At 49.1% G+C, this 21,887-nt stretch overlaps 3 protein-coding genes across 3 annotated transcripts; 1 reads left to right on the forward strand and 2 right to left on the reverse strand.

Annotated features, from left to right (window-relative positions):
* Window positions 1-760: 760 nt before the first annotated feature.
* On the reverse strand, window positions 761-7,736 carry Ccdc142 (coiled-coil domain containing 142). The gene is made up of 9 exons (XM_047522525.1): window positions 6,541-7,736; window positions 6,204-6,290; window positions 5,975-6,124; window positions 5,712-5,842; window positions 5,525-5,638; window positions 1,849-1,963; window positions 1,478-1,655; window positions 1,164-1,364; window positions 761-1,023 (listed from the first exon to the last, which is right to left on the reverse strand). Exons 1-9 carry the CDS (start codon window positions 7,607-7,609, stop codon window positions 768-770), a joined length of 2,301 nt encoding a protein of 766 aa, XP_047378481.1. The 5' UTR covers window positions 7,610-7,736; the 3' UTR covers window positions 761-767.
* On the forward strand, window positions 7,349-17,861 carry Ttc31 (tetratricopeptide repeat domain 31). The gene is given in 17 exon segments (XM_053743285.1): window positions 7,349-7,896; window positions 8,069-8,157; window positions 10,875-11,019; window positions 11,138-11,367; window positions 11,554-11,699; window positions 11,862-11,905; window positions 11,999-12,276; window positions 12,874-13,020; window positions 13,282-13,333; window positions 13,414-13,508; window positions 13,623-13,692; window positions 13,695-13,749; window positions 13,945-14,009; window positions 14,012-14,058; window positions 14,206-14,302; window positions 14,305-14,415; window positions 14,418-17,861. Coding segments are annotated over 17 exon segments (1,794 nt in total). The 5' UTR covers window positions 7,349-7,856; the 3' UTR covers window positions 14,501-17,861.
* A 670-nt stretch (window positions 17,862-18,531) lies between these two features.
* Window positions 18,532-20,173, reverse strand: Lbx2 (ladybird homeobox 2). The gene is given in 7 exon segments (XM_053743288.1): window positions 18,532-18,565; window positions 18,567-18,679; window positions 18,681-18,704; window positions 18,706-18,771; window positions 18,773-18,802; window positions 18,804-18,931; window positions 19,978-20,173. Coding segments are annotated over 7 exon segments (591 nt in total).
* Window positions 20,174-21,887: the final 1,714 nt, after the last annotated feature.

Raw genomic sequence — 21,887 nt, forward strand, 5'->3', positions numbered from 1 at the left:
TTTCGGCACAGTGCATGGAGGGGCCCAAAGTAAGCGGTCACTAAATAATTTCTATCGTTAACAGTCCTCTTGTACCACAGTGCAGACGATAAGTAGTGCAAAACCCTTTTGTTACGAAAATACATCCATCTTTTGCAGCCTTTCCCCTTAAGAATCTTGATGTACAAGACCTAGACTAACACCACCTTAAATTGTCTCCTTCCAAGGAGAGGACATTACCACTGCAGGGATTATCTACCTACCAGGAGGAAACCCTATTTAGGTAACTGAATAACCAAATCTTGAATATGAAGGTCCTACAATCCAGTACTCTTAAGTGACTGAAAATAGTAATAGGGAAGGGAGTTCAGAATAAAACAACCCTTGGGACTGACTCCACCTTTGGGATTCCCATAAATTAACTCTTTTAGTCCGGTTTCTGGTATTAAGAGGATACAGCTTCAGGCATGTTTCCTATTGCTTTCCCTTTCCTTGTACCCTCAAATCCAACCTGTAACCCTCCTCCCACTTCCAGCCCTACAATGTCTTCACTGAGTGGGGAACTAGACCTGAGCCATCCAACGGTGCTGACCTTCAGGTTCCAGTCTATGGTTTTGCCCTTAACTCTTGATTGCTGGCACTGGAGTAATATTGGATTCATAGCTTCTGATTCCAGGCTCTAATGTAGCTTATGTATGCTTTCTCCCAAGTTCCCAATTCTAGACTTCTTTAATATGCAGTTCCAAATATCTGGGCTTTTCCAGTCAAATTTGGGGAGCTTCTGGTCCTTAGGATTCAGGACTGGTCCCCAGGCAGGAAAGAAAAGGCAGGTGCCAACGGGGGTGCTGGTTCTGCCTTAGGGCAAGCCAAGCCTGCTGATTTCCCACCAGGTAAGCCTCAGGGCTAGGTCCTCCTCCCCTCAGGGTGTTTAGCAACTGAGTGGTCTGGGCTGGGGGTGCTTCAGGCCTTAGAGGGGGCTCCAAGCTCTCCAGGCTGTTGAGGGTGCTGCTGGGCCATTCTGTGGTCTGGACTTCATTACAAATACCTGGTGAGGAAAGAGTGCAAGGCAGGTGGCTGGTAGGAAGATACTAAAGCAGATCAATGGTGAGTATGGACTGTGGATCACTTAAAGCAGTTAGGGAGGGGCTAGGAGAATCTCAGATTGGTGGTGGGGAGTGACTCACCAGCAACAGGGAGGCCTCCTGTGGACTCCAGCCTTGGGTAGGGGCTGCTGCAGTAAACACAGCAGGGCTCCATCTAGCTGCTGGAAGATGCTGAGCATGAACAGAGTCTGTCGAAGCTCCAGGACAGAGCCCCACTGCTCTTCTTCAAGCAACTCCCTGACCACGCCAAAGTCTTGTCTGAGCTGCAGTGCTCCCTGCAGGCTAAACGTCCAGGTGCAATGTGACCCCCTGACCTTTGTGTCTCGCCAAAAGCTCTATCCCTCCTAACCCCTCTTCCCCGTTCCAATCCTCCTGCAACTGCTTTTTCTCCCCACCTGAACCGGATCCCATGGATGAGGATGTGGTCGAGCCAGGCACCTAGAATGGCTGTCAGCGCCTGACCCAAGGCAGGGGCCTGGGCTTGGGGTGGTAATCCCTGCAATCCTTGCAACACAGGCTCCAGTACAGTGCGGACTACCAACCCAGCATACTCACTAGGAACACTGGGAAGTTCTGGAGTGAGAAAAGAGAAAGGATAGGATGTGAGACTGTGGAGTGTTTGTGAGAAGAGGGTAGGATTTCAGGAAGGGAGGGCACAGAAAGTCAGGATGAGGATGGAGATAGTGGTGTGGAGCCAGTATTTGGAGAGGGTGGAATACTGTCACCCCCAGGGACCCTGGAAATAGAAGGTGGGATAAGAAGTTACCAGGAGAGAGACGAAGCCTCCAGTACCGACCACGTGGCATGTACAGCTTGAAGCCCTGTGTAGCTTGTTTATGACATTCTTGGAAAAAGAGACTTAATGACTCTTCCGGCAGGAGCTGCATGGATAGGGAGAAAGTTAAAGGGGCTTATCTGTTAGGGACTTGTCAAATTATGATGTTTCTTTAAATCTTAGATGTTAGCTGGGTGTGGTATTCCATGCCTATAATCCCAGCTACGCAGGATGCTGAGGCAAAAGAATTGCTAGTTCAAGACCAGGCAACTAGACCAGGACAACTTAGTGAGACCCCGTTTCAAAATAAAAAGAGCTGAGGTTGTAGGTCAGTGGTAAAGCCCATCTGGGTTCAATCCCAGTACTGGAATTCAATCAATCAATCTCAGGTGTTCAACTTGGTGTCCATAAACCCCCAGGATTGTGGCATTTCTAAAGAGAAATCTATAGCTTTCATTAAGTTTTCCAAGAGTCCTTGATGGAAATTATGAACAATTTTGCCCTAAATACCCTGCTTTCAACTTGATTCAGTGAATGGATAGTCCTTGAAGTTAATTTTATTCTCTAGTAACTTTAAGAGAAAAAAAAAGAAGACACCCTACTACTGTCATCACCTACCACCAGTGTTTTCAAAAGCACATGCCAGAGAGAGGGATCTGATGGGGAGTGATTATAAAAACTTTGGTTATCATATATGAAAGGAAAGTAGGAACTGTATGTAAACCAAGAGTAATGACTACTTTAATATTCTGGTATTTAGGAAGCTTTGGAATGTCCTTACAATCAATATTCTTGATGGCCTACTACCTTTTATCCAGAGCAACATAAACCACAAAACAAGAAAACGCCTATGTGCTGGTTTTGTTTGTTTTTGTAGCTTATTTGGTAGGTTGTGGTTTTGGAGAGAGAGAAGACAGTAATAAAGAAGGTCTCTGCTTTGTAGCCCATTTTGGAAGAGAGGTATCCCAAGAAATGGGGTATATGGCAGCTGCTCTGTAAAAAAAAAAAAAAAAAAAAATGTGGAGAAGAAAGTAGTGAGGGATGGGAAGGGCCATACGGCTCTTGGCACATCTGACAACAATCTGTCCAACTCTAAATTCTTTCTTTATTCTCCAACAAACCAGATTCCTCTTCTCTTTGCTTATGTATATCAAGGAAATTGTCCTGTGGCCACTGGACGTTTATCAGAACCTGCACACTCAAAACTCTGAAGAGATACAAGGTACACAATATGAGATCACCCCTGCCCCTTCTGGGACATTACAGTTCAGCTTGGGAGAAGTGTAAACTCACAACACCTGATTCTTCTGACATGCGCCGGAGCACCCAGAGCAGATGCCTAGACATACAGTCACCAGGCGGAGAAGCGAGGCATGCAGTGCTCTGCAGTGTTTGGTCCATGTGGTGAACACACCGTCTCTTGTCCCTTTTGCTCTGTTTTTACCTCAGTCACCAAGAGCTGAACCTTTCTCGTATCATGTCTCCCCGTCTCCCTTCTATGCAGCCCCTACAGCTAGATCACACTTCTTTCACCATATTCACTGTTCCCTTTCTGCTGTTACAGTGGCTCCCCATCACTCATGAGACAAAGCTCAAATTCATTCAGTGCCCTCCACATAATTTGATGCTAACCTGCTTATTCCTCCAGTCCCACACTCCCTCCCCAACACATACATGTATACATAGTATGTGTACACACACATATGCACACACACACACACACACACACACACACACATCCTCTGCTCTGGTCAGACCAACTCTACTACTCCCAAGGATCTATGAACTGTTTCCTCCAGTAACCCCTGCTGCTTCTCTGAGACTGCTCAGCCACCAACTTGTGTCACAGGCCCTATATGGAACTTTCTATAAAATACATGCCCACCATGGTCTTCCTTCCTCAGGCTTCCCAGAATCATCACTATCTGCCCTACTCCATGATAAGCCTACTCTAGGGCATATTGAGTTTAAGGAGACAGAAGTAATTTAGGTAGAAATGCCCAACATGCAAATGCAGATGCTGCACTAGGACTCTTTTTTTTTTTTTTTGGTACCAGGGATTGAACCCAAGGGCCCTTAACTACTGAGCTACATCCCCAGTCCTTTTTATTTTGAGACAGGGTCTCACTAGGTTGCTTACAGTGTTGCTAAGTTGCTGAGGCTGGCTTTGAATTTGTAATTCTCCTGCCTCAGCACCCAGCTGGACTAGAACTCTTGAGAGCCGAAAGAACTAAACTATGAGAGTTTTCAGCACCAAGGCACTAGGTAAGCAGAAATGCAGAAGAAAGAAGTAGAGGGTCAACATGAACTCTATAGCCATGCCCCTATTCAAGGCAAAGAGGAGAAAACTGAGCAGAAAGAGAAAACAAAAGACAGATATCTTCCATAGTAGGAACAGATAATATGCAAAATAGGGCAAAATTAAAATAGAAGAATAATGGCTTTATTCATAAATATAAAAGAAATCGCCAAAAATGGACAAAGGTTATCATTCTGACATAGGAATCAAAGGTGAGGACAAATAAAGCATTATTTTTTTTTTCATGAGAAGTCTTATAAAATACTATTCTATTTCACTTTTTACTTTTTTTTTTTTGTTTTTTTTTTTGGTGCTGGGGATCAAATTCAGGACTTCACACATGCTCAACCATTGAGTTACATCCCCAGCCCTATTTCACTTTTTAAACTATCAATGTGTACTACTTTAATGAAAATGCGAATTAAACTTTTAAAGAAAGAAGAAATATTGCACTGAACACTGGTAACAAAGGGGAAAGGTGCAATCATTTATCCTGATTTTTCTCTACAAAATATATCTCAATGGGCACAGTGGCACATGTCTACAATCCCAGTGACTCAGGAGGCTCAGGCAGGAGGATTCCAAGTTTGAGGCCAGCCTCAATAAATTAGTAAGTCCCTAAGCAATTTAGTGAGACCCCGTCTCAAAAATAAAAAGAGCTAAGGATATAGCTCTGTGGTAAAGCACCCCTGGGTTCAATCCCCAATACCAAAAAAATCAAAACACAAAAAACAAAAAACACACACACAAACACATCCCTCATGGTAACCAAATCATTAATGAGGACAGATTTCTTTTTATAAAAGTGACCTATCTAATAAATGAGGAAGGAATGATAAAATTGGAATATCACCCCTTGCAACCTCTAATGAAATAATGAGTTTAGGCAATGATGGTCAGTGGCTGTTAACATCAAAAAATGATGGGGGCTGGGGATATAGCTCAGTTGGTAAAGTGCTTGCCTTACAAGCACAAGGCCCTGGGTTCGATCCCCAGCACCAAAAAAAAAAAAAAAAAAAAAAAAAAAAAAAAAAAAAAAAATCAAAAAAATGAAACAAAATTGACCATGAGTAGATCACTGTTAAAGCCCTTCTTGATGGCAGAAATATGGGAGCTCCATTATACTTTTCTCTTTCTATTTGTATATGGTGAAATTTTCCATAGTCAGAAGTTAAAGAGAGAACAACACCAACCAAAAAAAAAAAAAAAAAAAAAAAAATCAATAAATCAAGAACAGGTTAGTTTAGTGGAGATTCCAAGTCACTAAGATGGTCCACTCTGCCCATCCTGTCCACTGCATGCCCCACCCCCAAGTTGTTATGGAATAGGGTCTTAAACTTCTACTGTTAGGGCCCCCGTTCTCCTTACCTGCATATGTGTAGTGAGCTTCTGTATCTCCAGGCCCAGCTGCTGCTCCACCTCTAGGGCTAAGCCTTCCTCTGAGGCCAGGCTGGACAGAGCTTCTGCCTCGTGCAAAAGAGGCTTTGGATGGAAACAGAGAATAAGAGCACAGCCCAGCCCAGGCTGCTCCCCTCCCCACTCCCTAGGCACTCACAGGTAAGTCCTTTTGGATCAGGAGCAGGAAGGAACCTGGGGTCCATGCTGCCAGGTTCTGCTGAGCTCTGTTCAAGAACCAGAGCAAGGTGGTCTGCAGGGTACAGAGTCCCAGGGCAGCAGGTGCAGGCCCTGGAAGGGGAGGAGCAAAGTATTTCAGGGGATATGGAACACCTTTGGGATAAAGCAGACTTCAGAACAGACTGAAGGAAAAAGGGATATCCTCATCTGTTCTCTTCCTCTGTCTCCAGGCCCTGCTCTCACCTGGAGGCCGGCAGGGGATCAATCCTGATCTCGGTTCTTGGAGAGCATCCAAGAGAGGTGGAAAGAGTTGCTGCAACAGTTGAGTAGTATGAGAGGGTGAGGCAGGGCTACTCTGATCCCCAAGGGTTGATCCCAAGGCTTGGCAAAAACCTGAGGATGACAGGGTATAGTCTGATGGGTGAGTGGCAACCTGGGACTTGAGTTTGCCCCAGTATCCCTCTCTTCTCACCTTGGTCCCAGCTCCAGATAAGAGACTGATGAAGTAGGCTGTGACACAAAGAAGTCAGCTCCTTCTCACACTCCTGAGGCAGGGATGCTAAGGAGAGAAATTACTCTGGAGCCTGAAAACAAGGCCACCCGTCCCACAACCCCTGCCCACTCAATGATGGGTTCTCCAAAACTCAAGACAGGTGAAAGGCAGAACTGCCTTGAAGCCCAGAAGCTATAGTTGTAATTCAGGGATTTCATTGTAAACTGCTTCTGTCGTAGACCAGGCATTTGAATGAGCAGAGTAGGGAGAAGAAACCCCCAGCCCTCCCAAAAGACGGCCCAGGCCCATCACTCACCCTGACCCAGTGCCTGACTCAGTTGTTGTGCAGCTACCCTGGGGTCTCTCCAGGGTCCCAGATTTAGGTCCAAACTCTGAGTACAAGCTGCCCACAGCAGGGTCCAATATTGGCTCCATAGGGTTCCAGCCCCTCCAAGCCCCAATCCACTGTTGACTGAATCCGACACACCCCCTATGAGGCCCAGGAGTCCTGGTAGTAGCTCACGTTCCTCATGGCATCGCTTGTGGAGATGGTCCCGTAAGTCCGACCCTCTGAATGCCTCATCCAGCCGACTTGCCACCTGGCAACCCCGCTCCCGAGTCAGGAGATGGAGCACACGGGCCGGGGAGAAAGGGCGCGCTGCCCTTGGGAGGTGGCCCATGGATTTTCCCTGCAGCCTGTGATAGACAGGAAGCTCCAGCAGCAGTTCAGCGAGTTGGGATGTCAGGCTTAGGCTAGCCGGCGCCCGACCCAGAGAACGAAGCTGCATCTCGATGGCAGCATCCAAGCTGTGGGCCGCTAGTCCGATGGGGCGTGCTAGGAGTAGCGGCTCGAGAGTGTCCCGTAGGCCGATTCTCCGAACTGCCCCCCGAGATGGGTGCAGATGCAAGTCGCGGCACAACTCCGGGAAGGAGCCGGGGCCGCCGGCGGGAGTGCGGGGGCTCAGGGTCTTCAAGAGGTGCACCGCCGCCTGCAGGTGGCGGGCGCAATCCCGGGCCTGGAGGAGCTGCTCTCGCTCGCGGTGCAACCGCAGCAACACCGCCCGGAGACGCTGTAGCGCCAGTGGTAACGGGCCGCCAGCTGCGGGCTCCCGCCTCCAGTCCGCAGCGCCAGCCTCGTGCTCCTTACCTGCGTCTGCCGACTCCGACCAGCACTGCTGCCCTCCCAGAGTTTCTCCAGTCTGTGCATCCAGGCAGGGAATGCTCCGGGCAACCAGTAGCCCCTGTCTGCCACGAACCTCCCCGCGGCTGGCGCCCGTCCGCCTTCCCTCCCACTGCTTCTCCTGAGAGCCCGCGGGTTGCGCCCACAGCGGGGGCACAGTAGCAAGCGGAGGCAGACGGCCATCGGAGCGAGAAGCCTGAGCCATGGGGCGGCGGGTCTAACGAATCAAACGATTCTCACTTCCCAGCACCGCCCAACGTCCGCTGCATCTGAACTCCGCCTCATACCAAGAACCGACTCTCTTACCCCCGAGCCGCGGAGACTGTACCCTCTCGCGCTCCGTAATCGACGGCCTCTGCCCCTAAAAAAGATGGCGCCTACTCTACCCGACCCCGCCCTTTGCCCCCATCAAATTCTAGACTGTTTCACTTTCGTGTCACTGTTAACGGGAGATGGCGCCGATTCCCAAGACTGTGGGGCGGATCAAGCTAGGTAAGCGGTGTGACACGACCATAGGGGGCCTAGGAGGGCAGAAGGAGCTCCACTTGAATCTATTGTGGTCTGGACGGCTTTAGTAGAATTTTTTATGCTTCAGGAGAAGGGTGAGGGACGCTGGTCCAACATCCCGAGCTCCCTGAAGCGGCACTGCCTTCCTTTCCTGTAGAGTGCCCTCAGCGACCTGGATGCCCACTGGAGGTCGCTGCTGTCCCCAAACTCTGCAAGGAATTCGAACCAGAGGACTGCGGAAAAGAGGTAAAAGACTGCCACCTGCCCCTATCCTGCAGCGCGCGCTGGTCATCTCGTTTCCGCCTTCTTTCAATCAGCTGTGCAGGCACTGGGAGCTTTGGGAGAAGTATCTTGGGACGCTACTCTTGAGGAAATTGGGTGGGAATAGAGCGGATAAGCCTCTTGTAATAAATACTGGAAGTGGGCAGACTGAGAAGACCAGGGTCCCTGGGGAGTGGATCTGAGTGCCTTAGAAAAAGACTGTAGGCAGAGGACAGTGCGAGGAAAGACACTAAAGCAAGGAAAAACTGAGAGAACTGCACTAAGGTCAGATCGTAGTGGAGGGTTTGGTTGGAACGTGAATGGTGCATTGGAGAGAAGGCAAAGAGTGAATGGAAAGGCCAAAGGTTTGGAGGTCCTTAAGTAGGCCATAGAGTTATTGAGAGAGGGATAGGATCAGTTTTTTTTTTTTTTTTTCTTTTTGCTCTTTTTTTTGGAGGGGGGGATGGGGGCTACGGGGACTTGAACTCAGCAGTGCTGAGCTACATCCCCAGACCTTTATTTGTTTACTTATTCATTCATTCATTCATTCATGTAATTTTGAGACAGGGTCTTGGGCTAGGGATATAGCTCAGTTGGTAGAGTGCTTGCTTTGCAAGCACAAGGCCCTGGGTTCAGCCCCCAGCACTACAGAGAGAGCACTAGGGAGAGTCATGCCCCTGCTGTTTGCTTTTTTCTAACCCCAGTTTTGGTTCATAGCAGGAGCTTCTGTCTAGTTGCTTAATCCAGAAATCTAAGAATAGTTTTATATTCCCCCGCTTTCCTTTACCTCACGCATTTATTCAGTCACTAAAATCTACTTCTGAAATGTCTTTTGAAATAAACCCCTCATTTACATTCCTGCTCCCACTGCCTCAGTTTTTAGTTCAAGGCCTCATTCTCTCTGGCCTGAGCAGCTGTAATAGCCTTGCAATCTCCTTCTTCAGAACTATGAGCAGTTCACTGTCCAGATCATGTCCCATCATGTGACTAGATAAAGCCCAGATTCACTGGGTCACACAGGCTTTTCTGACATAGTCCCTGTATTTGTCTCCATTGGAACAGCCTACTTACCAATCTCTTTGGTTACTCAGCATACACTCACTGAGCACAGATTATGTACCAGACAGTGTTGTGGATGATGGGAAGACAGCAGTAAACCAAACAAAAAAATTTTCTATTCATTGAGTTAGAGGGCTGGGGTTGTAGCTCAGTGGTAGACAGCACTGCATATAAATAAATAAAGATCCATCAACAACTAAAAAATAAAAGGAAGTATCTAGTACAGGTAACAGTCAACAAATAAATAGCATAGTATGTCACATATAAGAAGTGGGCCAAAAAAGCAAGAAGAAGGATGGGGAGCACTAATCGGAAATAGGAGGTTTCTCTTTTTACAAGGAGTGGTCAGAAACCTCCCTGAGGAGGTGACATTTAAGCAGAGATCTAAAGGAAACAAAGGAATGTGTCATTCACTGGAGAAAGAGCATTCCAGACTGAGGAAATGACAAGTCCAAAAGCACTGAGATGGGATCTCAGTTGGTGTGTTATAGGAACTTCAAAAGATAATACTGTGACTGGAGGAGGGTTACAAGAGGGTGGGAGATTTATAAAGATATTGGGGGCTCAGATCATGTGTGGCCATAGGGTACTTAGGAATATGATAATTCCTATCCAGCACCAATTTAAAAAATAAAAATAAAAAATAAAAGTGTGTGGGTCAAGCCTTGAAGAGTCATTCCTCATTGATAAAATGGGAAAAATGAGTACAGTAAGTTCAAATGAATTCTCCAAAATGAAATATCCAGGCAGTGAACAAATCAATACTACGATGCCAGTAGCTCCACTCTAGTGTAGCTTTTTCCAGTTGCATGCTATCTCACCAACTAGCAATACAAAGCAATGAATAATAAGGTTCTAAATTGTATAACAGACTATGTGGGTAAAATTTGGTTGAGAGAGGGCAGAAATAATTGGAGACGAAAGGATCTGAAAAGGATTTAAAGGGAGATGGGATTTGGACTGTACCTTCAAGGTGAGAAAAGATGTGGTAAGAAGATCAGAGCCAGCAAGAACTGGAGACCCCAAGGCTAACGGGACCCTGGTGGCCAAGGGAGGATGGCAGCTAAGCAGGGAAGATTGCAAGGGAATGTTGGAAAGTTTAGCCAGGAATCTTTGGAAGACTCCAAATCCTAGACTGAGGCCCTAGATTCAGTCCTGCCTATGGTGCTGGCAGTTACTAGAAGTTTTGGAGCAGGAGAATACTCTCTGAGAGCTTGGTTTTGGAGAGAAGCAGATGAGGAGCAGGAGAGGCCAACTGGGAGTTGCCATGCATGTATGTTTTGGCATGAGATAGCTTTGGTTTGGGTCACCTGGGAGCCATTCACATTCAAGGGTATGATGAGACACATGGGGAAGACAGGTAAATGGGCTCAATTCCAGGGGCCTCAGTGTAGCTGACCTAGTGGCAGGTCAAAGAAAGAAGACTCTGGTGGTGAAGAAGTCTGGTCTGAGTGCTATGCTTAGCCCTAGGGAATGCAGGAGAATAGTGAAAAGAGGTAATCATCATGAGAGCCAGGAGCAGCAGATTTTCCAGGTGTGAATGGGAGAGAGATCAGAGCCAAAAGTCTTCTTTAGGTTGGGTGGTTGGTTTGTGGCTGCCCTGGTGGAGAGTTCAAGCCAGCCAACCCCTTGCTCTCTCCCAGAACTTCCCCCAACACCAGCCTCCCCTCCACTCCCCCTCCCAGGACGTAGTGGATTTTCTTCGCCAGCTTGTGGAGAGTGATCCCCAGGGCCTGCACCGGATCCATGTGGATGGGAGCAGCAGGCAGTTGCAGCAGAGGCACCATGGTGGGGAGTGCAGGGCCTGGACCTGGGGTCAAGGCTGGAACCCTGGGGTGGGCTGGCCCTCAGGTGTGCCCCTCTCTCATGTTCCTCTTCTTTCCTTTCTCTTTCTCCTTGCTAACAGATTACCCTCTGGACCATTTCTGTGATGAAGGAAACACGACTGGATGGAGTATCAGGGGCAAGGGGGCTGAGGGACTGGACACCTACTGTGGTCTCCAAAAGTCCTTCCTGTACCCTCCACAAGGGGCTGAGCCCAGTTCTCAAAGCCCCTCTGCCTCTGCATCCTCCCCTAGTGCCTCAGATAGCCTGCTTCAGGTGGCCCTGCCCCAGAAACTCCAGGTGACAGAAGAGGTGAGACTGTCAGGAAGGGACTTCATGGTCCTCCAGGGTCCTTTCAATCCATGTATTTCCACCCCTGTATCCTGCCCTAATTTGTACCTTCCAAGACCCTTCTACACAGTTTGCCTCCCTTTTGCATTCTCTTTCATTCTCCCTGTTTTTTTTCTCTTTTCTGGTCACTTGCCCTTCCTCCTCCAGGAAGCCAACCGCCTGGCTGAGGAACTGGTGGCTGAGGAAGAGCGCATGAAACAAAAAGCAGAGAAGAAACGACGCAAGAAGAAGGTGGCTGCAGGGTGGAAGAAGGGAGCCGAAAGGGAATTAAAGAAGGGAAATAAGCAAACTTTGTAAGAATGGGAAGGAACTTAAGATGTCTTGCAGTGGATCCCTTCACCAGGTGAACCCAAGGGACCCAAGGATTGGAGGGTTTCTTCAAGGCCATCTGTGGCATAGTGATTGAAATGGCACAGTACTGCCTTGGTGGAATCTACCTTCTCCTTACTGTGAAGCCTCTGGCTAGTGACTTTTTATCTTCTTTTCATCTATAAAACGAGTATAACAATAATATCTCATAGATTGCAAGGATTAAATGAGATAGTGTATGCAAAGCTCAGTCTAGTATGTGACATATAGTAAATGCTCAAAGTACATCTCATCATTGTAATCATTATTGTAGCGTCCAAAGGAACGGAAGCGACAGGAGCTGTTGGGACAGGATGGCGGGGGAGTCTCAGGGGAGTTTCTACAGGCAGGTACACAGAGCAGCAAGGCCAGGAAAGGTGGGGGATGAGAAGGCAGGAGAGCCAAGATGATCCCAACTCTGTGCCTGCCCACTTCCATCCAGGCCAAGGCTACCTCAGATGGGATGAGAGCCCCCCAGCCAGCCCCAGGAAACCAGCTCAGGGACAGTGTGGTGAGGAAGAGGTGAGGGCCCTTCCTTCCCTTCTTGCCCTCTGTTCACCCTCTCCTCCTCTACTTTCAGGATTTACTTCATCCCCACCCTGTCCTTAACTTTCCTTTTAAAAATTTAAAAATGTATTTTAAGAATATTTTTAATGGACACATAGTAATTGTATGTATTTATGGAGTACAGTGACATTTCAATACAGGTATATGATATGTAATAATCAGATCAACATAATTGGCATATCCATTGCCTCAGACATTTATCATATCTTTGTGTTGGGGACATTCAAAATCCTTTCTACTAGCTATTTTGAAATATTCTATTAATTGTTGACTACCATAGTTATCATACTCTGCTGTAGACCACTAGAAGTTATTCCTCCTGTCCAGCCTGCACCCTATATCTGTTAACCATCTTCTTTCCATCCTCCCGAGCACCCTCACAGGTTCTATAACCATTGTTGTATTCTCCACTTCTATGAGATCAACTCTTTAGCTGCCACATAATAAGTAAGAACATGTATTGTTTATCTTTTTTGTGCCCTTAACTTTCTCCTTTTGCCCACAGGACCACTGGATCTGTCTAGCACTTTGGTGTCTCTTGCTTTGCGCAAGGTTGGGGATTGGGCCCCCAGTGCTCACCAAGAGAAGGGAGTGAGCCAGGAGCTCCACATCAGGGGCCATGGCTCCCAGGAGGAGATGGGCCAAGAGAAAGGGAATCCTCCAAGAGAGGAGAGGCCCAGACAGAATTGTAAAGCCCAGGTAAGGTGGGCAGGGGAACCAAAAGGTTCTGGAAAGGCACAAGATCTCAGGGCTGAAGGACCTATCAATTAGGAGTTCTCTAGCCTTAGAGTTAAGAGACCTGGAGTCAGCCTTCATCACTGTCCCGACCCGGGGTAGTTTTCTCTGTAGGAAATAGTACTGATACTTCCATTATTTGCTGATTACAGTGTAACTGAATAGAGGAGAAAGATTTAGGCAGAAAGGCCTCAAGGCCAGCTTGACTTTGCTTCCCATCCCTAGGCATCTACAGGACTGCAGGCAGCTGCCTTACAGCAGAGCCAGGAATTAGCAAGTAAGAGCCTTTCTTTCTCTCTTCTCTCTCCACCCTCCTGTGGTACCACCATGGAAGCTTCCCACTTTTCTCTTTCCCAGAGTTGGGTACCAGCTTTGCTCAAAATGGTTTCTACCGTGAGGCTGTGGTCCTTTTCCCCAGGCCTTGAAGCTCAAACCCCCGGGACCACCGGTAGGTAGGAGCTTTGGGCCACTGTAAGGCATCAGGGTAAGGCAGGGTATTGAGGGACATCAGAGGTAAGACAGAGTATTGAAGACCTGGACCTTTGTCCACTTTTTCTGTTTGTCAGGTTATTGGAAATCGCTCCTTCTGCCATGAGCGGCTGGGTCAGCCAGTGTGGGCCCTAGCTGATGCCCAGGTGGCCTTACCCTGCGGCCTGGCTGGCCTCGGGGCCTCTTCCGCCTGGGCAAGGCCTGATGGACTACAGGTAATAGAACTGAGCCTGGAAATAGAGGAGAGGACTTGAGTGGGATGAAGTAGGGAATAGTTTTATATTGACCTTTTCTGACAAGCTCCTGGTTATGGTACTAGGAGGTGGGGGCAGTTTGAGGATGGAATCAATTTTAAGTTCCTTGGACCCCTAACACCTAAACTTTCCCTTTTCTAATCCCTCTGGGACCAAAGCGCTTTGGGGAAGCTGCTGCTGTGTTCCAGGAGACTCTGAGAGGTGGTTCTCAATTGATGCAGCTCAGGAGCTCCACTCTTGCCTTCTCCAGCTCTCTCTGGTAAGGGAGCTAGGCCAAACTCTCAGGCTGAGAGGGGACTAGGTGTAACTGGCTGGACTACAACATCAAGCGGTGCTACCTTCCACCTCATATGGGCAAGGGGGCATAGGATGGGTGGAGTCTTACTCCTCTCTCCTTTCTCAGCAGGATCATCAGCAAGGAAGAATTTGTGTGCCACCTGGATTGACCAGGGTCCCCCAGGGATTTGCCCATTCTGAGCCAGGAGCCTCAGGCCTACTCTCCCTCATCATCCTCAAAGTACTGCTCCAAGGGCCCCTGGTCTGTCTCCCACCCTTGCATTATCCTCCATATCACCTGAGCCGCTCCAACTGGTCCTTCCTCAGACTCAGAGTAGAAGACCCACTCTCTCCATCTCCAGGACCCTTCAAAGAACTGGGACATCCTGGGATTTGGGTCCCAGCATCTACCTCAGGCTAGATGAAAGAAGACATGTCCCTCATATGGCAAGGCCAAGCATACATCCCACAGGGATGGGGGACACTGTGGGGATAATTCATATTTTGAGACCCTGCACTTGAAATCTGTAGTTGAGGACACTCCTGGCAGTCCTTGCCACTGAGGACCTGCTGATGAGAGGAGGGAGTCTCACATCTACTGAAACGTCCTTTCTTTGGTTCTTAAGCAGATGGTTTCTTCTGGGGGCAGTAGGAAAAACAAAATCCACCAACACTCAAGACAGGAATTGTATGGAAGTTTAGCTCTTTAGACTATATCAGAGTCAGTAAGGACACACCTGGGGCTTCCTGACCCTCATTCGCCAGCTCAGAATGGGGTCAGACCAAATGAACAAGGTTTGAGTAACACTTCAGTTGATGGCGCTCACCTCTTCATTACCCCAGTTCTTGCCCTATCTTCTTTATCTCCAAAGCCCCCAGGTTGCTTCAGTCCCTTGGTGCCATTTCGCGTCCATGTTGTTGTGCACACTGTGACCTCTCCTTTGTCTGATGTCCTGTACCCACACACACTCCTGGAAGATTCTTCAAGAGTTTGCATTCGAAATATCCCTTACTGTCTGCTTTCCTGGAGCCAGCAGGGCCCCACACATCTCCACACTCCCTACTGCTGGCTCTCTTGCTACATGGTACCCAGGCCCACTGATACTTCAATTTTTCTATCCCAGTACTGGGCACTGCAATTAGCCTTTTCCCAAGTGAGTTTTCTCACCTAAAGTCACTGCCCCAAAGATGGGCTATAATTCTCTACTTCCTGTGTAAGAAAACATGATCTCCTTTTGGCTTCTCTAAGTCCTGGCAGCTTCCTTGACTGATTCCTACTGACCTTACCTAGGACACTTAGCTCATTTAGGTGCGGATCTACAGGGAGGCACTTTTAGCCCTCTGGTCTAAATGACTTCCCCAGAGGAACCATTCATGCTCTATGGGTCTTGTTCAATACAGTTTGTACCTGGAGATAGGAGGTATTGAAATATCACTTTTATATAGGACTTTCCTAAAATTTTTTGTTTTGTGATTTAAAGCCCTTAAATACTGTATAGCTGGATGAAGTCTTCCATTACTGTCTGGGTCACTTTGGGCAAATCTCTCCATATTTAAGCCTCAGTTCCCTCATCTGTGAAATGGGTAATCCCTACCTCACAGGGCTGCTGTGAGAATTAAAAAAGAGATAAGAAAATACTACAAAGTGCCTAGTACATGGAGGGTGCTAAATAAACTATTTTTGCCTATAACTATCCTATATATTTGTGATTCCTGCAGTGGAAAAGAAGGAGTAAGAGTGAATCACTGCCTGAATTCATAAAATCCAGAGTTCCTAGACTATGGGTCTCTAAGTATGGTCTTTGGACCAGCAGCATCAGTATCATCCAGGAACTTATGGCAAATACAAATCCACAGGCCCCAGGCCAGCTTCCTTCAAACTGGAAACCATAGGAGGGGGCCCAGCAATTTATGATTCAATATACTTGCCAGAGGATTGCGATACATTCTGTTCTAGGGTTTAGAGAGAAGATATCCATCCAGAGACCATTCTGGTGGGAGAGGTTTGTTATACAGGGCCTGAGTATAAGAGGTGGCAGCACTGGCACACTGGAATTTAAGAAAACTTATTTGCTTTGGAATTCCTTGACTTTTCCCTGGGGAGTCAGCAGGTGGGGGGAAGTAGTTGTTCTTGTTTAAGGGATAATTATATTGCAGTGATGCCTTAAGAAATCTATCCATCTAGCTTTCCTGGTTTTGGTTGGGGAAGGAAATCTAGGTGCTTCTGGGCTACCAACCCCTCAAGGAATGGCCACCCATCACTTCTGTGTGATATTTTAGCCTTTAGACTAGGCTAGCTTCTTGTTCTTGTTTGCAATGTTTACTCCCAGCTCTCTTAGCCTTTCAAAGACTTGAATCTTTTAAGTCAAGAGCCACAGGACCCCCTGACACCTTGTGCCACTGTGCCCTATATGTATCACTCCTGATTGATAGGGTTCTGACCCAGCAGTCTAAGTTCCAAGTCTTCAGGACTAGAAAGTGGATAACCAACATGCTGGTTTTCCTGGAGTATGAAGACTGGAAAAGTGTTTGGGCAAATCAAGAAGGGTTGGTAACAGTCTAGAAAGTTTCCAGAGGGACAGTCTTTAGAAGGCAATGAAAAGAATAAGGGAGGAAGGGGAACGAGAGGTGGTATGTGTGTGTTGTGTGTATATTAAAGGGATAGCACAGCTGCAGAGAATGTTTCGTAGCAGTATACCAGTGGTCATTGTTTCTGTCCATGATTTTTCCCCCCAGTTGTCCAGGTTTGTAAGGTCTTCACCAATTCCTACAGTCCTTGGTCACCGGGGCAATCATACTTATTCCTCTTTTGTGACCACCTCCTCCTCTTAGCCTGAAAATCTAGCCCTGAATTTTCTTTTTTCTTACCTTCTGCAGTGGCCAGAGATATACTGCTTTCCTCTGGTCTCCACCAGTCTGTGGGCCATCATGCACATAGGGTATTACCCTATCCTAAACATTGCTCTCAGGTCTCTCTAAAACCTCCTGGGACCATGCTCTTTGGTACAATACCTAAATTCCCAACTTTAGCCTTTTCTGCTCTCCTGTTTTTGTAATTCTTTGCTTCTTTCTGTTAGACTCTGTCCTCTTTACAGGGACAGTAGCTGTAGTTGTTAAAGCATGTGCTCCTGAGTCAGACAAGCACAAGGGTTAGCCCCACCTGATCATTTACAAACTGCACCCAACTGGACAAGCTTCCTCAGGCTTTCTGTGATTCAGTCTCCTTATCCTTAAACAAAAAGGAAAGTCTCTGTTCCCCTGGGTTATTGTGAGGATTAATCCACACAGAGCACTTGGAATGGCTCAATAAGGGATAGTTACTTCTGAAAATGCCAAGTTTCTTCCTACCTTCCAGTCTGTCTACCCTTCCTGGAAAAACTTATTAGCCCTCTACCTGCAACTGAGGCCCAACACCTGGCACTTGAGCACTGGGAACCTCTGGGCAGAAACAGGAGCATCTGAGGAGGTCAGGAGGACTAAGGAAAAGAGAATTTGGAAAAAGATTAAGCATGGTCTTGAAGATTGGCTGGGATGGCCAGGGATGGGGAAGACAGAAGGCCTGCAACTAATGGAGTTGTTCCCCTCCCTTCTCCCATCACCCTGCAGGAGGGTGATTAAGTGCCAACAGAATAAATGAATGTCAAAAATGTCAGCGTTGGAGCTAGACTGGGATCCCCACCCTGCAAACCTCGCTACTCCAAGTTCTGTCTGGGGGCCAGGCCTTTCCACTTTCCTGGGACTTGGTGATGCTAAGAACATTTCTGATGCAGGAGCCAGACAGAGTTCTGTCCTAGAGGTGAGGATATGCCCTCTCAAGACACCCATCACTTTTTCATAGCATGGGGTTCTTAATGCCCAAGGGAGGAAGGTCAGAAACCCTTAACAATGGAGAAAGAAAAAAAGTCAAGCACTTGCCAGCCTAGAGTTTAGTATGGAGGTCTCTCAAGTTTTCCTCTGCTGAGCAGAGAGGCCTCCTAGAGTTCTGCCACCAAAAGCGACCTGTAGGAGCATGGAGGGGGGTGTGGTGGCCTAAGCCACAGCCAGAGCCCTGCCCACTTTCTCCTTGCCACCCAGACTCCTAGGCAGAATGACAAGCACCAGCTCTGAAATCCAAATTTTGACCTCGGGGTTCTTCCTTTGTAAAATTGGGCCTAATCACATACCTACCTGATAGGTTTGCCACCAGGGTTAAAGCATGTTTCAAGTGCTCTGCACGGTGCCCCATACCATATTTCCCCAATAACCAGCAGATTTTGCTGTCATTGGCTATGGGATTGAGGCGTTTTGCAGAAGAGCCTCGACTTTATTCTCAACAATGGAAAAGATGGGCATCTGGATTATGGGTCAGACAGGCCCGGGGTGGACCTCCTCCCTGATCAGGGAACCCCAACAGGACAAAGAGCTCGGAAGGGAGGAGTCCAGGGCTCCAGGGTCAGGGTTGTCCGCGGGTTTGCCTTCAATCATCCACCTGTATCTCTTCATCTGATAGGGGGACCCGAGTTAGGCCCAAGGGGGCCCGGGCTGGAGTTGGGGACAGAGCTTTGAGAATCATGAGGCAGCGCCAGACTGCACAAAACTCCGTGGGACAATGTGCGTAGAGAGGCCCACGTCGGCGCGCATCTCCTCCACCATCGCGCTTGAGCTTGGCACGGCGGTTCTGAAACCAAAGTAACAACCTGTGCGTGGCCAGGCCAAGTCCGCGCAGCCAGTCCATCGCGCTCTGAAGGTGGCCAAGTACTTCTGGAAGACGAACCGCCGCTCCAGCTCCAGCACCTGCTGCGCAGTGAAGGCTGTCCGTGACTTCCGTCGTCTGCGGCCGGCAGGGCCAGGGCCCAGCGAGTCTGGAGCGGCCCTGCCTGCAGGGATAGGGCGGGGGATCAGTCTCAGGTCGGCGAGAATCAGGTTGTAGCCTTGGAGGAGAAGCTGGGGGTGAGGTCAGTCCAGTAGGGTAGGAAAGAGAGAGGGAGGAAGCCAGGAAGGAGGATGGGGACCAGAACCGCAGTACCTTACCAAATAGCGCGGAGGTCAGGTTGAGGTGCGGGGTCGGGAGCAAAGCGCAGCCTGACACTGGAGTTACCAGAGGCGGAAGACTGAGGGCTTGCTGAGGAGGAAGGGGACTGGAAGGAGGGTGGGACAGGCCAGAGAAATTCTGGCACAGGGTCAGGTCGTCTGAAGTAAGGCCTCAAAGTTTTTTGTAGTCCCAGGTTGAGAGAACCAGCAGATTAGGGTTGGCACCAGAGGTAGATCAGAGCAGGGGTGCGGGACCCGGGTTGGTGAAGGTAACAGGACCTAGATCTTGCCTTCCTTAGTCTCCTGAGTCGTGTAGAGCACTCAGCTTACACTCACCTCATCAGTGATACCAGCGTCCTCTCTGGGAGCCCAAAATACAGATAATGGTAGTACCGAAAGCGAGGAAAGTCGGAGTGCGGTGTCCCGCCCCCAACGCTACGCCAAAGACCTTTGGTTCTTTGCGCCCCCTCATGAAGAGAGTGACTTGGAGCAGTCTGGAGAGACCCAAGCCTCGCCTCCCGGCGCTTTCTGCATTGCCCAAGCCCTGGCTCACTACTTTACAGCCTGCGACTCGAGCCTTTTGTCTCCTACTCTCCGGCCTTTCTCGGTCGAGATTACCCCGCCTACTGCGAACCGACTAACGGGTCGCTCAATTCTGGACAGCCAGGCCCTTTTGCCGCAGAGCCGGTGGCTTCCTGGAGCAGCCACAAAGTCTAGGGGACTGATGGAGGAGAAGAGGGAGCCCGGGATTCGAATCCTGACTCAAGGACCGAGGGCAGGCGCGGATTAGGGTGACCCGGCCGGCGTGAGACGAAAGTTTGAAACCAAGAACCAGGAAAAGAGAAATGGGGAGACCGCCAAGTTAGGGCCCACAACTTTGCCCGCGTTATACCTTCAGAGGGCTGCGCAGCGCGCCCGTCAAGTCCGCGGAAAGTTTTACTGGTCAGCTCCTCCAGGGCGCACAGCGGCGACGTCGGATCCGGGCAGGATTCTGGAAGCTGTGGCCCAGAGGGTGCTCGGGGGACCATGCGAGGGCCTAGAATGTCTGCGATGCTGAAGGGTATACGGGGCTGGCGTTCGGAGTTCATGGCCCGCTGGGATGTGGCGGTCCTGCCACCCGCTGCGCTTGGCTCCGCAGACACCCGGGCCCCAGCACTGGCTCCCAATCCGGGCCCCCTGACTCGGACCCGCCCCCGGCGCTAGGCCGAAGCCCCAGGTGCCCCTCCTTCTGCGCCCCCACCCCCTCTCCCCAGGGCCGCAGCTGGTCTGGAGCGGGTTGATGTCCTGGCAGCCTTATATCTACAGGGCGGAGAGGCGCGGAAAGAAGTAGACTGAAGAGCCCGCTAGACTAGAGCCGCCGTGGAACTCTGCGCTATGGGGAGCAATCGCGTGTGCACTAAAACTGGGCCTAGTCCCCTAGACTGTGTATGCTGCCGACTCCCCGCCTAGCCGCCGCTCTGGCTCATAAACTCGTGAGCGATAAAATTGCTTTCCAGGGCCCCAACAGCTGGGAATTTGCAAAGTTCCACGACGAGGATCTGGGCCGATCTACAAGGATCCCTGCTCTCAGCTAGAACCTCAGTCTTTCTAACCTGGCCCCCTCATCGCCACCAACCCCCGGTAAACGCTCTTAAAACGATCCTGGAGGCTGAAAGTGATTAGCGCGACATAAGGGGTCAGGGACGCCAGACTTGGGAGGATCGGGCAGAATGACTGCAGTAGTGGGGATGTCACAAGGAAACAAGGGCAGGTGAGCGGACTCTACCATGGCTTAGAGGTTCAGACTAAGTCAAACACTTGGAAAAGTTGGGGGAGCCTTGAGCCTCTGGAGAGTTGGCATCTCCTGACTTCAGCTGGTGCTATTCAGGAGGGGTCTTTGCCAGTGAGTACTGGTCCCCAATGAGGGCCTCCTGCTTTCTCTATTGGTCTATCAGTGGATCTTTGTCATTTTATTAAATTTCTATAGTTCAAGTGTGTTTTCCCCAGCCTATAGAGGCCCAGAAATAGCCCAGGTGAATAAATGGGGGTGCTGACCAGTATGGGGTCACTTACTGCCCATGGAAGACTGATTAGAAGGGAAGGCTTCATGGCCCCACCAGATGGTGAGATAGACCCAGGCACAAATTCTGAGGACTAGTTTATTCATTTGTTTCCCTTCTCTTCCACATTTAGTCTGGTCCTGGGCTCATACCAGGACAAGCAACCACCCTCTTTCATAGAAAGGTAGCTAAGGGAGAGCATGGTCCCATTCCCAGAAGTGAAGTCTTGGCAAAGCTTGGGTTTCTTCCCTATATCCCCATCTCAAATACCTGGAGGCTTCATAGTCCAAAGACAGAGAACATGCTAATCTGCTGCCAAAGCAGCCAGAAACTAATGTTCTTCTAGTTGTGTGGTGTGTGTTTTCTTGGGCAGTGCCATGAAGAACCAGACACATCCCCCCTGGACTGTTCATTATGTCACCCTCCCTGTAGACCTCTGAATCTTCTATCAGGTGTGCAATGTCTCTCTACCTGTTTATTCCTTGGGGCAAGTAGAGCCTGCTGTTGGGGCTTAGCCATATCCCATTAGGGGATTCTTAGCACTTGGGCCAAGGACTCAACAAGAAGGGAAGGCAGCTTGATAGTGGAGTTCTTCTTCATAAAGGGCTCCCTCCAACGACACCTCCAGCCCCCAGACACCCAGTCCTTTACATAGTTCCCACATGGAAGCCTGGCTTGAGCAAAGCACTTGAAGCCCTGATGGGCTACTGCTGGGTCAGAGAACAGAGCCAGGCCACAGTAGAAAGCTGAGCTGCCTCAGGAC

The sequence above is a fragment of the Sciurus carolinensis genome, chromosome 13, assembly GCF_902686445.1.
Source record: "Sciurus carolinensis chromosome 13, mSciCar1.2, whole genome shotgun sequence".
Taxonomy (NCBI): domain Eukaryota; kingdom Metazoa; phylum Chordata; class Mammalia; order Rodentia; family Sciuridae; genus Sciurus; species Sciurus carolinensis.

Coding starts and splice junctions, on each gene's coding strand:
- Ccdc142 (XM_047522525.1), bottom strand. CDS start 7,609: ATGGCTCAGGCTTCTCGCTCCGATGGCCGTCTGCCTCCGCTTGCTACT. Junction 6,125..6,203: donor TATCTGGAGCTGGGACCAAG/GTGAGAAGAGAG, acceptor TGTCATCCTCAG/GTTTTTGCCAAGCCTTGGGA. Junction 1,365..1,477: donor ATCCATGGGATCCGGTTCAG/GTGGGGAGAAAA, acceptor CTGGACGTTTAG/CCTGCAGGGAGCACTGCAGC.